At 45.5% G+C, this 14,054-nt stretch overlaps 1 protein-coding gene across 5 annotated transcripts in view; it reads left to right on the forward strand.

Annotated features, from left to right (window-relative positions):
• birc6 (baculoviral IAP repeat containing 6) overlaps window positions 1–14,054 on the forward strand; it is a 71,518-nt gene that overhangs the window by 5,694 nt on the left and 51,770 nt on the right. For all 5 annotated transcript variants that reach the window (XM_037466103.2, XM_037466105.2, XM_037466106.2 and 2 more), the window contains exons 5-29: window positions 1,369–1,480; window positions 2,111–2,193; window positions 2,283–2,508; window positions 2,643–2,812; window positions 3,525–3,583; window positions 3,749–5,425; window positions 5,641–5,787; window positions 5,923–6,148; window positions 6,488–6,648; window positions 6,831–6,962; window positions 7,805–7,936; window positions 8,073–8,236; window positions 8,450–8,577; window positions 8,676–8,837; window positions 8,941–9,072; window positions 9,391–9,488; window positions 9,628–9,775; window positions 9,937–10,070; window positions 10,689–10,835; window positions 10,916–11,103; window positions 11,561–11,869; window positions 12,376–12,475; window positions 12,698–12,912; window positions 13,032–13,240; window positions 13,636–13,988. In XM_037466103.2, the coding sequence (XP_037322000.2) occupies window positions 1,369–1,480; window positions 2,111–2,193; window positions 2,283–2,508; window positions 2,643–2,812; window positions 3,525–3,583; window positions 3,749–5,425; window positions 5,641–5,787; window positions 5,923–6,148; window positions 6,488–6,648; window positions 6,831–6,962; window positions 7,805–7,936; window positions 8,073–8,236; window positions 8,450–8,577; window positions 8,676–8,837; window positions 8,941–9,072; window positions 9,391–9,488; window positions 9,628–9,775; window positions 9,937–10,070; window positions 10,689–10,835; window positions 10,916–11,103; window positions 11,561–11,869; window positions 12,376–12,475; window positions 12,698–12,912; window positions 13,032–13,240; window positions 13,636–13,988 (5,612 nt within the window). The remainder of the gene's footprint in view (window positions 1–1,368; window positions 1,481–2,110; window positions 2,194–2,282; window positions 2,509–2,642; window positions 2,813–3,524; window positions 3,584–3,748; window positions 5,426–5,640; window positions 5,788–5,922; window positions 6,149–6,487; window positions 6,649–6,830; window positions 6,963–7,804; window positions 7,937–8,072; window positions 8,237–8,449; window positions 8,578–8,675; window positions 8,838–8,940; window positions 9,073–9,390; window positions 9,489–9,627; window positions 9,776–9,936; window positions 10,071–10,688; window positions 10,836–10,915; window positions 11,104–11,560; window positions 11,870–12,375; window positions 12,476–12,697; window positions 12,913–13,031; window positions 13,241–13,635; window positions 13,989–14,054) is intronic.

Raw genomic sequence — 14,054 nt, forward strand, 5'->3', positions numbered from 1 at the left:
ACTGACTTTGTATGGTAGCTTAGACTATGAATGGATGTTAATGGGTGTATGATCACATGTAGGGTTGAAGAGATTTGAGTAGTTGGAAGACAAGAAAAGTTTTTTGGAAGTGATTTGCTTAAAAGGCTGCGTTCAGTGCATGTGTTCATTCATTTATGTCACATATAATTCAATATATGAAACCATTCAATTGAAAAAATAAAATCTTTTAGGGGGGGAATATCAAAAACTTAAAAAATATGGTTGTTTAAGTGTGAGCGCCCTCTGGCAGATGGGAATGCAGCTGTGTTCCGGATAAACCAATCCCATTCAAACTCATGATAATTGTATTCAGTACACACCTATGGAAGTAAATCTGTGCCATCGGGGGTTGAAATAAAAAGGTGATTGAATTTCTAGCACTGAATATTTATGCATTGAAATAATGTATCTGAATGTTTTTCAACATTAAAATACTGCAAAAAATTCAACCTAAAAAAAATCACTTAAAATATTCAGCCTAAAAAAAAATCATGGTTACAATATATTCAGCCCAATAAATTCAGCCGCAAAAACACCAACATCCGGGAAAATATACACGGAAGTCTCCCTAAAGCATGTGAGAAAATGATACCGGGGCCTTAGTCAAGGTGGAGGAAATCATGAACAGCTCCAAATACCCGTCCATATTGGAACAAAACCAACCAACTCCAGCTTCTGTTAGAAAGCGATGAAGAGGACCTTTACTACTCAGCACGACAACAAGCCAAAGCATACATCCAAACAACAAAAGCATGACTTCATCGGAGGAGTGGACCTGAATCCAATTGATCATCTTGGGGGTGATCTGAAGCGGGCTGTGCACGGGAGATGGAGTCCACATGTGCTATAGACTCTTACTGTGCTGTAATGAAATCAAAAGGGGCTTCAACAAAGTAATGATTTAAGGATGTGCATATTTATGCATCCAGGTTAAAGATTTCATTTTTTTTATTCATTTGAATATTTTACATTTTATAGGTCACATTGAAGGTGGAAAAACTTTCAACCATAATGTGTCTTTTTTACATTAAAAAACCCTGGCATTTTAACGGCGGCCTGTAGACCCTTTATATCCACTGTATATTCCCTTACAAAGTGAAAAATCCCATCATATTCACTTTGTCATACATCTGACTCCTAATGCAGTTATTTGTATGTGCTAATTAGTAATAGGGTGCACAAAATAAATTGTGCTTTCTAACTATTAGTCCATCTATAACATGTAGTGTTCCCATAACAAGTAGCGTTAGTAATAGCTATGACAAATATCCATATGACAAAAATGTCATGTTTGGGCTGCAACACTTTCCACAATAGCATGTTTCTAAAACGTATTATTCCCTCCAGATCTCTGATGTACAGCGAGGCCAACAGGCGGGAGACTTTCACGTCATGGCCTCATGCTGGATACAGGTGGGCTCAGCCTGATCCAATGGCTCAAGCTGGATTTTACCACCAGGTGGGTTTTAAGAGAATTCCGCCGAGCCAGCTACTAGTTCATATTTTTTTACTCATTTATTTTACATGCACAGTAGAGCTTGTTGGTGTTTTAGGTAATTTCAGAGAAAGCCCCCCTGCTGCATTTAACAGAATGTAACCATGGAGACGACTCTGGTTAAAACTCATGTGCTTTGGTGTAATGCCAACAACCTAAAGCTTTGTCAAGAGTCATCAGTCTGTGACTGACTCAGAATCTGAGGAGACATGGACCGCTTTGAGAGGCGGGCGGCCTGCCTTTTTGAACACTGTCAAACTTTTGAGGATCCATGAAAATATTCTGTGATGATCTGAACAAACAAACTTTGTGTGTTTTCCTACAGATGCTTCAATTGTAGTGAAGGTTTTACATAGTAAAAAAGTATACAGATACATTTAAATTACAAATTATTTCCTCTTGTGGGACAGGAGACAGTTTGATAACTAATGTTAAAAAAAGTTATTGTTGGCTTTATGTCATTCTTGCAATATTATTACTATTGAGCATACTTGAAACAAATAGGCAGATTATTACTAATTCCCAGAAGAATCCCCACCTATCTTGGTCCAGATGATTATAATTTGCTTTATCATTTACCCTGTCTGCAAACAGCCTGCCTCAACGGGAGACGACCGAGCTATGTGTTTCACCTGCAGTGTGTGTCTGGTCTGTTGGGAACCTACGGATGAGCCCTGGTGAGCAAAGATCATTAATTATGCATATGCATTATGTGTGTACTACAACCAAACCATTGATGACCAACACTCCTCCACTACCCCCCCAGGTCCGAACATGAGCGACATTCTCCCAACTGTCCTTTTGTGAAGGGCGAGCACACGCAGAACGTGCCGCTGTCTGTTACACTTGCCACCAGCCCCGCCCAAACTCCCAACAGCCCCGACAGTTCGGACAAGATCGCCTGCTATGGCTTCGGCAGCTGCCCACAGTTTCTGGCTGCTGCCACCAAGAGGGGCAAGATCTGCATCTGGGATGTCTCCAAAATGATGAGGGTTAGAGCACCTAACTGAGTACACAAATCTCTATCATCTGTCCTGTATCATGATCACTTTCTAAAGTATTGGTCTCAGACAGAACGTGTTAGTATTGAACCAACGTTCAAGCCGGTGTAATTGTGTGTGAACAGGTGCACTTGAAGTTTGACGTCAATCCATACGACCCGGCCATCCTGAGGCAGCTGATTCTGTGTGGTGGTGAGCAGAGCCATCAGGCACTGACGGACTCCCGGAGGCCAACTCTGGCCTGGCTGGAAGAGTCATCGTCCTGCGCTGACCTGCCCAAGCTAGAGGGAGACAGGTGAAAGCAACACAAATCATTAAGGCCGAGGTTGCCATGTAACCATGGTGTACAAGAGAAGGACATGGTTAATTAGAGTTAAGAAGCAGCTGACAAATATTTCATGTACCTAGCTACAGAATGTCAAATAGCTGAGAGGAAACTGCCACTAGCACCCATTCCAGATGAGGATAGTCCTCTGAGACCTTTTCTCATGCCGTTCCAAATTTTTTTTCCAAAGTTTGTGTAACAGGAATGAAGAAAAATGCATAAATAATGTGTCAGAATTAAGTACCGAACCGGAGTAAATCTATCTGGTTTCTTTCATTTCTGACAAACCTTTGGAAAAATGTTGAACTTGATGATGTGAACTGTCAATCTCAAATACCTTGTGCTAGTGACAACATGTATGGAATTTAACAGTAATTTTGCATCAACATTTATACGCACCTCTTGGTTAACAAGGCCAACGGGAGCTGTAAAATACCGGAGTATGTGTTCGCATCAACCACTGAACCCTACGCCACTTCATTTAGGGTGGAGCCAGTAGATACCCAAGTCAAGATAATGTTTTCTGTGAGCTTCTTTTTGAGCTTCTTACAGTCTGTCTAGCAACCTGGCTTGAGACCGTTTTATTTCAGAGAAGGTGTGTTTTTTTCTGTCTAGCAACCTGGCTTGAGACCGTTTTATTTCAGAGAAGGTGTGTTTTTTTCTAACATTTCTTCTTTTCCAGCGATGACCAAGTGGAGGACTCAGACAGTGATGAGCATTCTCGTTCAGAGTCCGTAACAGGTATGAAGACTAACTGTCAAAGATCTGGTGGTGCTATTGACGTTTAGATGAATTATATTGGAGCTATCTTCTTATGATGGGCCTCATTGAAATAGCTTTTCCCATCATTGGTGCTAGATTCCAGACAAGAAAAACCACAGACCCCCTCTCTTACCTCTGTTCCAGGCCAGCAGTCCCGATGGGAAAGTATGGACATGAGCCTAGGAGTGACCTCGCTCAGTGTTCTGCAGCAGCCAGAGAAGCTCCAGTGGGAGGTGGTGGCCAGTGTGCTGGAGGACACGGTTAAGGATTTGGAGGAATTGGGGGCCAATCCCTCGCTAAAGAAGGGCAAGGCCCACAGCCAGGCCAAAGAAAAGGATAAGTTTCCCGAGCATCACAACATTCCCTTCCCCTGTCTACTGGCCGGAGGCCTGCTCAGCTACCGCTCAGCATCAGGCACCCCCATGGCTGGACCCCCACCCACATCCCCGGCCAAAACATGCAGGACCACAGATGGTCCACTAAGGACTCAGGAGCCCGAGTCTTTCCTAAATCCTGGGCCTCTGCAGGACCAAGGCCCCATGGAGATAGAGACCTGCAACCCCCAGACTGCAGCCCAGGAGCAGGTCTTCTCTAAGCTGGTAGGTTCCCAACCACCAAGCCCGTCTTCTCTGCCAGCTGTTCGTAGGACTATACCCGTGCTGCTTCTGTACAGTATCAGAGAGGTGGATGACAAGTCCTCAGGGCAGGGGTTTTCTCAAATGAACAACCTGATGAGCAAGGGGCTCCATGAGGAGGGCTTCACTGTGCCACAGATCATAGAGATGGAGTTTGACTCGCATGAGCAGCTACTTCTTCAGGATCCTCCCATCACTTACATTCAGCAGTTTGCTGATGCAGCAACTAATCTGGCAGGGTTGGACGGTCACACAGAAAAATGGAGCCCACTGGCTGCAGCGACTTCCTCCACCCCGCCTCGACCAGGAACTCTCGTGCAGTGCCTGAGGCTGCCAAAACATCTGGAAGAGGAGAATCTTTATGTGGACTCAATCACACCCTGCTGGGATGGTGTGCACCTTCTGGTTGGTCTGCAGCCTTGTAGTGCTGAATCTCTGAGTGCTACAAACCAAGTGGAGGCTCTCAACAATCTCAACCGGCTGCACTCTGCCCTCTGCAGCCAGCGCAAAGGAGACCCCTTACACTTAGTGGCTAATGGGGTGGAAGGCCACCATTCAGGGGGGTCACCACCTCAGACTCCCCTCATTCTGCCCCCAGGAGAGCAGCAGCAGCAGCAGCAGCAGCCGCAGAGGTCCCCAAGTGGTGGGAGTGGAGGCTATCTCGCACTCTATAAACTCAACTACTCCACCCGTATTGTCACCTTGGACGAGGAACCTGTCAAAGTGCAGCAGATTTGGGACCCTTGTGATGCCATCACCTCTCTTATATTGCTTCCTCCAGATGTGCTTGATAGCAGGGAGGATGATAGTGAAGAAGCTCCAGAGGCAGGGCACCCCTCTGCGTCTAAGAATGGCTCATCTGGCTTTGGATCGGGCCCAGCAGGCTATGCTGGCTCTGGAACTAGGACTGCATGTGGAGCAGCTATAACAAGCAGCAGCGCTACGGCCTCCGGCCCATCAGGCTCAGCTATGGGGCACAAAGAGTGCAGGCGCTTAGAGGTTGCAGGCCTGGGCCACCTGGTGGTGACCACGCGGGCTGGCTACGTTATGATACTGGACCTGTCCACGTTGGAGGTGTTGGCCAAGGTGGAGCCGCCTAAAATGGAAGGGCCAACAGAGGAGACTGATCCCTTTGTCTCTGTTACCTATTGCTCTGGGACTGACCGCCTTTGTGCCTGTACCAAAGGTGAGTGTTTCTCTGAGACTGCTGTGCAGTACACTTCTGGGATCGATGGGATGGCTTCAACATAAATATATATTTTGAAATTTCTTTCAGTAGGTCGCTTGTATTTGATGCATTGTTTAAAACATACTCATATACAAAGGAGCCATTTCAGTCAGACAGACATCTTGATTTGGCTGTGATTTATTTTGTTATTTTGTGCCTTTGTGTTTCTGAAGGTGGAGAACTTCATTTCCTTCAAATTGGAGGCGTGTGTGACGACATAGATGACGGAGACATGTTTATCGATGGCCCCCTCTCTAAAGGGGCTGAACTGTTTGAGGGGACCAAGCCCTCCTCCAACCCCTCCAGCCCTGGGATCACAGGTAAACTAACTCTTAGTTTGGCATTTCCAACCACACGGTCACACATTCAGTGTGTTCAATTCTTTGGCCTGTCTGTGTCACTATTAATCTCATGTCCTCCATTGCCCCCCCCCCCCACTTCTGGCCTTTGTGCAGGAGTGGACCTCTTGGTGGACCAACTGCTGACCACAGAGAGCCTGATGTCACTGGTGGAGCTGACGCGCTTTGAGACGCTGACCCCGCGCTTCTCGGCCACAGTGCCGCCGTGCTGGGTGGAGGTGCAGCAGGAGCAGCAGCAGCGCCGCCACCCACAACACCTTCACCAGCAGCACCATGGAGACGCAGCCCAACACACCCGGACCTGGAAGCTTCAGAGTGACGGGTAGCTGCACCAAGTACACAGTAGTTGTACCAGTAATGTCATTTGTTCCTGTAACACTCAGTGTACAATGTCCCTTACGTTCACTATTGTACATAATGACATCACAGTTTTCATGTAAAGGGTATGCAGTTAATTTGATTGATGCAGGCAGTCCAGTGGTTTCTTTGCTGAGGGTCTATCTAAACCAAAGTTCAATTCATCACTTGCCCTCATTTCATTAGCAATTCTTTCCACAACTTTTAGGATATATAATTTGTGATCCATGTAAAATTCCCTGTCAGCATTATGATACACACCGTTGAATGCCTGAGCAGGTGGTGACCCGTATTGTCTTTGCAGCTCCAGCTGGGACGAGCATGTGTTTGAGCTGGTGCTGCCTAAGGCCTGCATGGTGGGCCATGTGGACTTCAAGTTTGTCCTGAATGCAAACATAGTAAATATTCCTCAGATCCAGGTCACTTTACTGAAGAACAAAGCACCAGGGCTGGGCAAAGTCAGCGGTGAGGACACTCCTTTGATATGCATTCTATGAAAAGCTTTTACTAATGTACTCATACATCAAGGTTGCAAGACGATTCTTTGCAAATACAATGATTTCATTTGATTTTGCAACTGTGGTGTTTCAAGATAAAATGAATAGTGGTGTTTGGAATATGTGTCTAAATCTTGCCATGTCTGACAGAGACGGCCGTGGACAGGCAAATATCCTTCCCCCTCTCCAGCGTACTACATGCTAACGGGGAAAGGAACGGCCAGCCTCGCCTGCATGACTTCACAGAGGACATCCAGTTCATGGACATAGAAGAGACATCAGGTAAACAATTCAACACGTTTTTTTACATTAGCTTTGCTCTATTTCAGATACATTTATCTGTATATAATTTTGTTGGGAGGAAAAAAAGCAACTATTTTGATCAAGTGAATGTTTCCATCATTGAGTGCATCACAGCAACCGACATTACATGTACCTTTTTATCGTAGTTACAAACTAGGACCATGAAATATCTTTGTCAGTATGACCAGAGCTCCACAAGATCCCCTTTCTGCTAGTGTCTTGTTTCTGCACCTGTAAACGGATAAATTAATACATGTAATGAGTTGAGTGTCATTTTCAAGATCCGTTTGTTGCAACGAGTGGAAAGTCAATGTCAACCTTTCAAACTAATCCACCAGGAATGCGTGGTTCCACAGATTTGAATGGCTTCTGTGACGCACTATTGTGGTGCGGCTAAAGTTTACTTTATTGGTGACTTTCCTTCACAAGAAGCACCCCAGGGTCCAGTAAAGATGCACAATACTGATACCAGTCAGATACTGACTGAAATAACTTAATTGGGTATCAGTAACAATGCTGCAGTCTGGTGTTGGATTACCAAATATATAATTATGTGTTACATTTTATGTAGTTTATGGCTAGACACCAAGCTTTTCCAGCTGTTGGCCCATTTCTATTGTTGAATTTATGAAATTAAAGAGATAGAAATTGCAGAAGTTTATCCACCCCTTGTATTGTTTTGTGGGTATAAAGGATCACAGTAAGATTTCATGATTGTATCGGCCCTGATTTGACACAGATTTTTTAGGACCAGGTAGTCGTTGAACATCAATGAACATTTGTGTGCCTTATTCCCGCGTGTGCTCATGTGCTTGCTGTAGGCTCCATACTGTGTCCGTTCTTAGAGGACCACAAAGAAGACATCCTGTGTGGTCCAGTATGGCTGGCCAGTGGGCTGGACCTCTCTGGCCATGCAGGGATGCTCAGTCTAACCAGCCCCAAGCTTGTCAAAGGTAACAGTCACATCTCCCTGTTTATTTTATTATTCTTTTTAACTTGACATTGAAGGTCTGTGTGCTCATGACGAATCAGCCACCCGGTTGTGGGTTTGTCAGTGTCTTGAGTTGTCCCATTCTCCTCCCACTGCAGGCATGGCAGGCGGAAAGTACCGGTCCTTCCTGGTTCACATCAAAGCTGTAAGTGACAGGAGCATGGAGGAGAGCCGGCCTGTGGTGAGAATGCCCAGCGCCAAGCCTCAGGGCAGCAAAGGCCACTCACTGTCATCCCTGCTGCAACGAGCACAGGCCTCTAAGGTACCAAATCGCGACACTTTAAATGGATGGATACTTGTTCCTGTCTGTTTTCGAGACCATAGAGACTTTGAAGCAGTTAGCTGTAGTCCTGTGCAAAATATGTTTTCTTCCCATTGCATAACATGTAATGAAGCAATCTCGTCAGGGCAGCAAGGAACTAAAGTGATGATCCCCCCCCCCCCCCCCCCCCCGTGTGTGTGTCTCTCTCTCAAGGTGTCGGCAGTAAAAACAGAGTCCTCACCCCCTTTGAAGAAAGTAGAAAACTTGCGAGGCTGTGACCTGCTGCAGGAGGTTTCCGTCACAATAAGAAGGTTTAAGAAGACTTCAGTGCCCAAAGAAAGGTCAGATCACTGTTTTCTAATCATAAATGAGCAGTCACACACATGCAAGCAGACACTGATCTATCTACATATTGTCTTTGTTCTTCTGTGCTTTTTAGGGTCCAACGCTGTGCTATGCTGCAGTTCCCGGACTTCCATGAGAAGCTGCTCGACGCCCTTTGTCGGCAGGCAGACGTCGGCCCAGCCACTGAGCACGCGCAGAGGCTCATCCTGGACATCTTATGCTGGCTAGCTGGCGTTTTCTCCTATGGTCCCTGCAGGTAGGACGACGGTTTCGGCACAGCGAACAAGACACAGTATTGAACCCCAACTTCTAATGAAACCTTTTACAGACAAGTCAAATATCCTTTGTCTTCTTTTTAGTGTAAGAGAAGGAAAAGAGGGCCTGCTGGCCAAAACCCGGACACGGCTGACCGAAATCGTGCAGATGTGTTTCTTCGAGGCTGGCCGCAGCATAGCGCACAAGTGTGCTCGCTTTCTTGCACTTTGTATTAGGTAAGGACCAGGGCGGTTTTCATCAATCATGCTTTCAGCACCTTCACTTAGATGCCTTAATACTGGCGGATGAAACTTTCTGTGTTTAAATTTAATCTCAAAACATCAGTATTCATGATTACATTTAACTTTCATTAAATACACCTGGGAAACCCTCTTCAAAAGGGAAACATAATTACCAAACAATGAATACAGTTGTGCAGCTGATGAGTTCTTTGATCTTAAACAGTGAACATAATATTGTACACACAGATTACATGTAATCAATGATAGGTGGGGGCAATACTATTGCTCTTGATGTTGTATTTCTTGCTGTAGCAATGGGAAAGGGGAGCCAAGTCAGCAGGGTTTTGGCGTGAGTCTTCTGAAGGCTATGCTAGACAACATGCCTTACTTGCCTGCTGCAGCAACAGGTGGTAAGTACCTGAGCAACGATCCATTACAACACGATATGTGGAGATGGTCACAGTAGATTAGTCCCTAACCAGCCATCCAGACATGACCACCATATAGCCCAGTACTCATTTCCACATCTCTCCTCTTGTCTGGTGTCAGGCTCGGTGTTCTGGTACTTTGTCTTGCTGAACTATGTGAAGGAAGAAGATCTGGCGTTCTGCAGCACGTCCTGCGCCTCCTTGCTCACAACCATCTCTCGTCAGCTGCAGGACCGCCTCACCCCGCTGGAGGCATTGCTGCAGACCAGGTACTTAACTGTTCAGTTGGGGAGTGACCTAACCCCCTGCACCTCTCCAGGCTAGTGATGAATTGCTATGGTTTCATTAAGTTACTTATTGTTAGAAGGAGATCCAACTACTGCTGACGTGTGTGTGTGTGTGTGTCCTCCCACTGTCTACTCCCCACCAGGTACGGCCTGTACAGCTCTCCCTTTGACCCGGTGCTCTTTGACCTTGAGGTCAGTGGTTCCTCCTGTAAGAATGCCTTCAACAGCAGCATCGGAGTCCAGTCGGATGAGATTGACCTCTCTGACATCTTGTCAGGTATTTGCTATGCACTGGTCTGACTCACTCAGGTCAAAAGGGCTTCCAGCCGGACACTGCCAGATAGACGCACTGTTGTTTAAGGGAAGAACTGGCACACACTGAGGGACGCTGAGCCAGAACAGACGCATACAGTGCATCCGGAAAGTATTCACAGTAGCCTTATATCAAAATGGATTTAATTCATTTTTTCCTCAAAATTCAACCCACAACACCCCATATTGCCTGATCAAATTTATTAAAAAAAATATATATACATATAACATGTACAAAATTATTCACATCCTTTTGTCAATACTTTCATCTCTGGCAGTAGTTACAGCCTCAGGTCTTCTGGAGAATGATGCTTGGCACACCTGTTTCTGAGCAGTAATGGGGTCTTGTGTGTAGAATTGAATCCATTTTGTAATAAGGTTGTAACTGAATGTGGAAAAAGTGAAGCATTGTGAACCTTCCGAATTCACTGTGTGTGCACCGTCCACACCAAGTGTAAATAAGTCCCTATTAGAGGCTTGACCAAATACTGTTTTGTACTGAGTGAGTGATTGAGCAAATATGCCAACGCATTCAACTTGAGTTAGCATGCGTTTTCTTGAGTGTGTTGTGTGTTTCCTGTAGGGAATGGGAAAGTGAGCAGCTGTTCAGCAGCAGAAGGCAGCTTCACAGCATTAACAGGACTCTTGGAGGTAGAGCCTTTGCACTTTACTTGTATCTCCACTAGTGATGGCACACGGGTGGAACGAGACGACGCCAGCATGTTCACTGGTAAACATGACCTTTCTTAAATTTACTTGTGTTGGTCTCATAAACTGGTCATTGCCTGAACCGCAACTCTTTAACCCCAGTGAGTACGTTTGGTGTGACACCTGCGGTTGGCGGCCTGTCGGCAGGAACAGTCGGTGAGGCTTCTACAGCTCTGAGCTCTGCAGCCCAGGTGGCACTCCAATCGCTGTCCCACGCCATGGTGTCTGCAGAGCAGCAGCTGCAGGTCTTACAGGAGAAACAGCAGCAGCTGCTGAAGCTGCAGCAGCAGGTGAAAGACAAAGTAACACACAATGCATTAGTGGCAAATATGAAGTCAACCTTGAATAATAATAATAATAATAAATCATTTTTACTCTGAAGAGTTAAAAAGAGCTAATAGTGCAGCCTGTGTACAACATTTTCCATTATAATGTCTAACAGGACTACCATTCAAATATTTATTTGAGACTAAGAAAGCTATTGAATACTGGTTGTAGTACGTTTGTTTCTTATTATCTATGTTTTCTCCCTGTTCCTTTATGTCATCAACTACTTGAGATTTTGAAGGAGAAATGGATCTTTGATTTAATAAACTTTTGCAGCTATGTCGTTAAAAACTCATCTTATTAACTGAAATTGATAATGCACGTTGAGTCAAACTTCTGACTATATATGACTGTATATGACATCTAATTCAATGGCAGTCAAGGTTTTTTTTATATCTTTTTTGTCTGTGCTGGAAACAGAAGGCCAAGCTTGAGGCCAAGCTGCATCAGACCACCTCTGCAGCGGCCACAGCCTCCGGTGTGGGACCCATCCACAACTCTGTGCCTTCTAACGCCTCCTCTGCTCCGGGGTTCTTTATTCACCCCTCTGACGTCATCCCCCCAACACCCAAAACCACCCCCCTCTTCATGACCCCTCCTCTCACGCCGCCAAACGAGGCTGTGTCGGCAGCCTTCAGCGCTGAGCTGGCACATCTGTTCCCCGGCTCCATGATGGACCCCGGGCCTGTGAACCTGGCTGCGCACAAGAACAGCCAGAAAGCCAAGCCGGTGAGTTAAATGAGCACTTGCTCTTCTCTGATACAGGGCTAGCTAGGTATGAAACCCCTGTAGCGTTTTAGCATTAACCAACAACGGCCACCGAATGTCAGGCCACATTTTCTTCCTCACTGTGATTTACATCACAAGTTTATTGTAGCAGTTATAGGACAGTTTGGATTAGCCGGGTGGAGACATTCTGCTTATTTATAAGGAGGCTTAATGACAAGACTGAAGATGTCTTATCAGCTTTTATTAAATACATTATTGCTTTGTTTTTTGATCTGGTCTCAATCATTTCCGCTTTATATATACATGTGAAGGACAATGTGTGTTATTTGTAACCCTTGAAATGTACTTATTGTAAGTCGCTTTGGGTAAAAGCGTCAGCTAAAGGACATGTAATGTTTGATCTATGTGATATGTGGTGTGAATAATTTGAAACAGGATGGCTACCAAGCTAAGTTGCTTTAAAACAATAAATGTTTCTTTTTGAATATGATTTCTTTTTGCCACAGAGCTCCATGGGCAGTGGTCTGGCTTTAGCCATTTCCCAAGCATCTCACTTCCTGCAGCCTCCTCCACAGCAGTCCATCATTATAGAGCGTATGCACTCTGGTATGTGATGAATTGATGATATATACCTATTCTCCACATAATTGTTTACAAAGGTAGTTTAGATATGTACATACTAATGTGTTGGAAACTTGCTTGAGAGTAAAGAAGTGTCCTATAATTAGTAAAGTTCAAAATAAAGCTATCCATTGGGAAATGTATAGTATAAAAGCTTGATTTAAAAATTGTCCAAAACAAAGTAGAATGTTTCTGCTTTCCTCCTAGGAGCTCGTCGCTTCGTCACGCTGGACTTTGGCCGTCCTGTCCTGCTGACTGATGCCCTGATCCCGACCTGCGGGGACCTGGCCTCTCTGTCCATAGACATCTGGACTCTGGGTGAGGAGGTGGACGGACGCCGGCTCGTGGTGGCCACCGACATCAGCACCCACTCCCTCATTCTGCACGACTTGCTGCCGCCACCTGTCTGCAGGTTCATGAAGGTCTGTATTCGTTTTGGGCTTCTGCAGGATGACTGACTTGAAGTTGAGAGTTTTTTGTAGATTTTTGCTGTTCACCATAATTCTGTTACGTATTCTTGTTTGCTTCTTGCAATTCTTAGATCACTGTGATTGGGCGCTACGGCAGCACTAATGCTCGGGCAAAGATTCCACTTGGCTTTTATTATGGCCACACTTACATCCTGCCATGGGAGAGCGAGCTTAAGTTGATGCACGATCCTCTCAGAGGAGAGAGCGAGGCGGCCTGTCAACCAGATGTTGATCAGCACTTGACTATGATGGTGGCCCTGCAGGAGGACATCCAGTGCAGGTAAGCTGAATTTTACAGTTTAGTTTCCAGTTTTTGGGGGCTTTAGAATTAGGGAAGAAATAATCATCTTGGAAATCAAATTCTTATTTGTAATCGCAAAAAGGGGGGGGGGGCTAGTTTGTCTCAAAATACTTCCCGACTTCTACTACCATCTGTGGCTGTGAGTCTTAAGCACAAAATCATTTAAAAGACTGGACCAGCACTAAACAGCCAGCTGGACTCTGGCAGCGAGCCGCACTAGACGCCCCGGCGGGCCGGATTTGGGGTTAAAGGGTTTAAAAACAGGTCATTAATGTAGTTGAATTTAGTAAGTTCCCATTAAATGTTTCTATGCATTACTATTATTTTTATTCTGACTCAACTCTATTTTTTTACTCTATTTTCTTGTTTACCAGATACAATCTAGCTTGCCATCGGCTGGAAACCCTTCTGCAGAACATCGACCTCCCGCCTCTCAACAGCGCCAACAATGCACAGTATTTCTTACGAAAGCCAGACAAGGTGGTGGAGGAGGACCAGCGTGTTTTCTCAGCATACCAGGACTGCATCCAGCTGCAGCTGCAACTCAACCTGGCTCACCATGCAGTCCAGCGGTTGCGTGTGTCGCTGGGGGCCAGCCGAAAGTCGCTCCCCACAGTTGCTGCGCCCGAGGTCCAGGAGCTTGTCCACAACTCATCCACGGAACAGCTGAGGACCATCATCCGCTACCTTCTGGACACATTGCTTAGCCTGCTGCACTCCAACAATGGTGAATATGGGACTGGACAAGGGTCTGCTGGTCCATCGGGTGTTGCATTATGGAGATGACATAGTT

Source organism: Pungitius pungitius, chromosome 13 (genome assembly GCF_949316345.1).
Source record: "Pungitius pungitius chromosome 13, fPunPun2.1, whole genome shotgun sequence".
NCBI classification, from domain to species: Eukaryota; Metazoa; Chordata; class Actinopteri; order Perciformes; family Gasterosteidae; genus Pungitius; species Pungitius pungitius.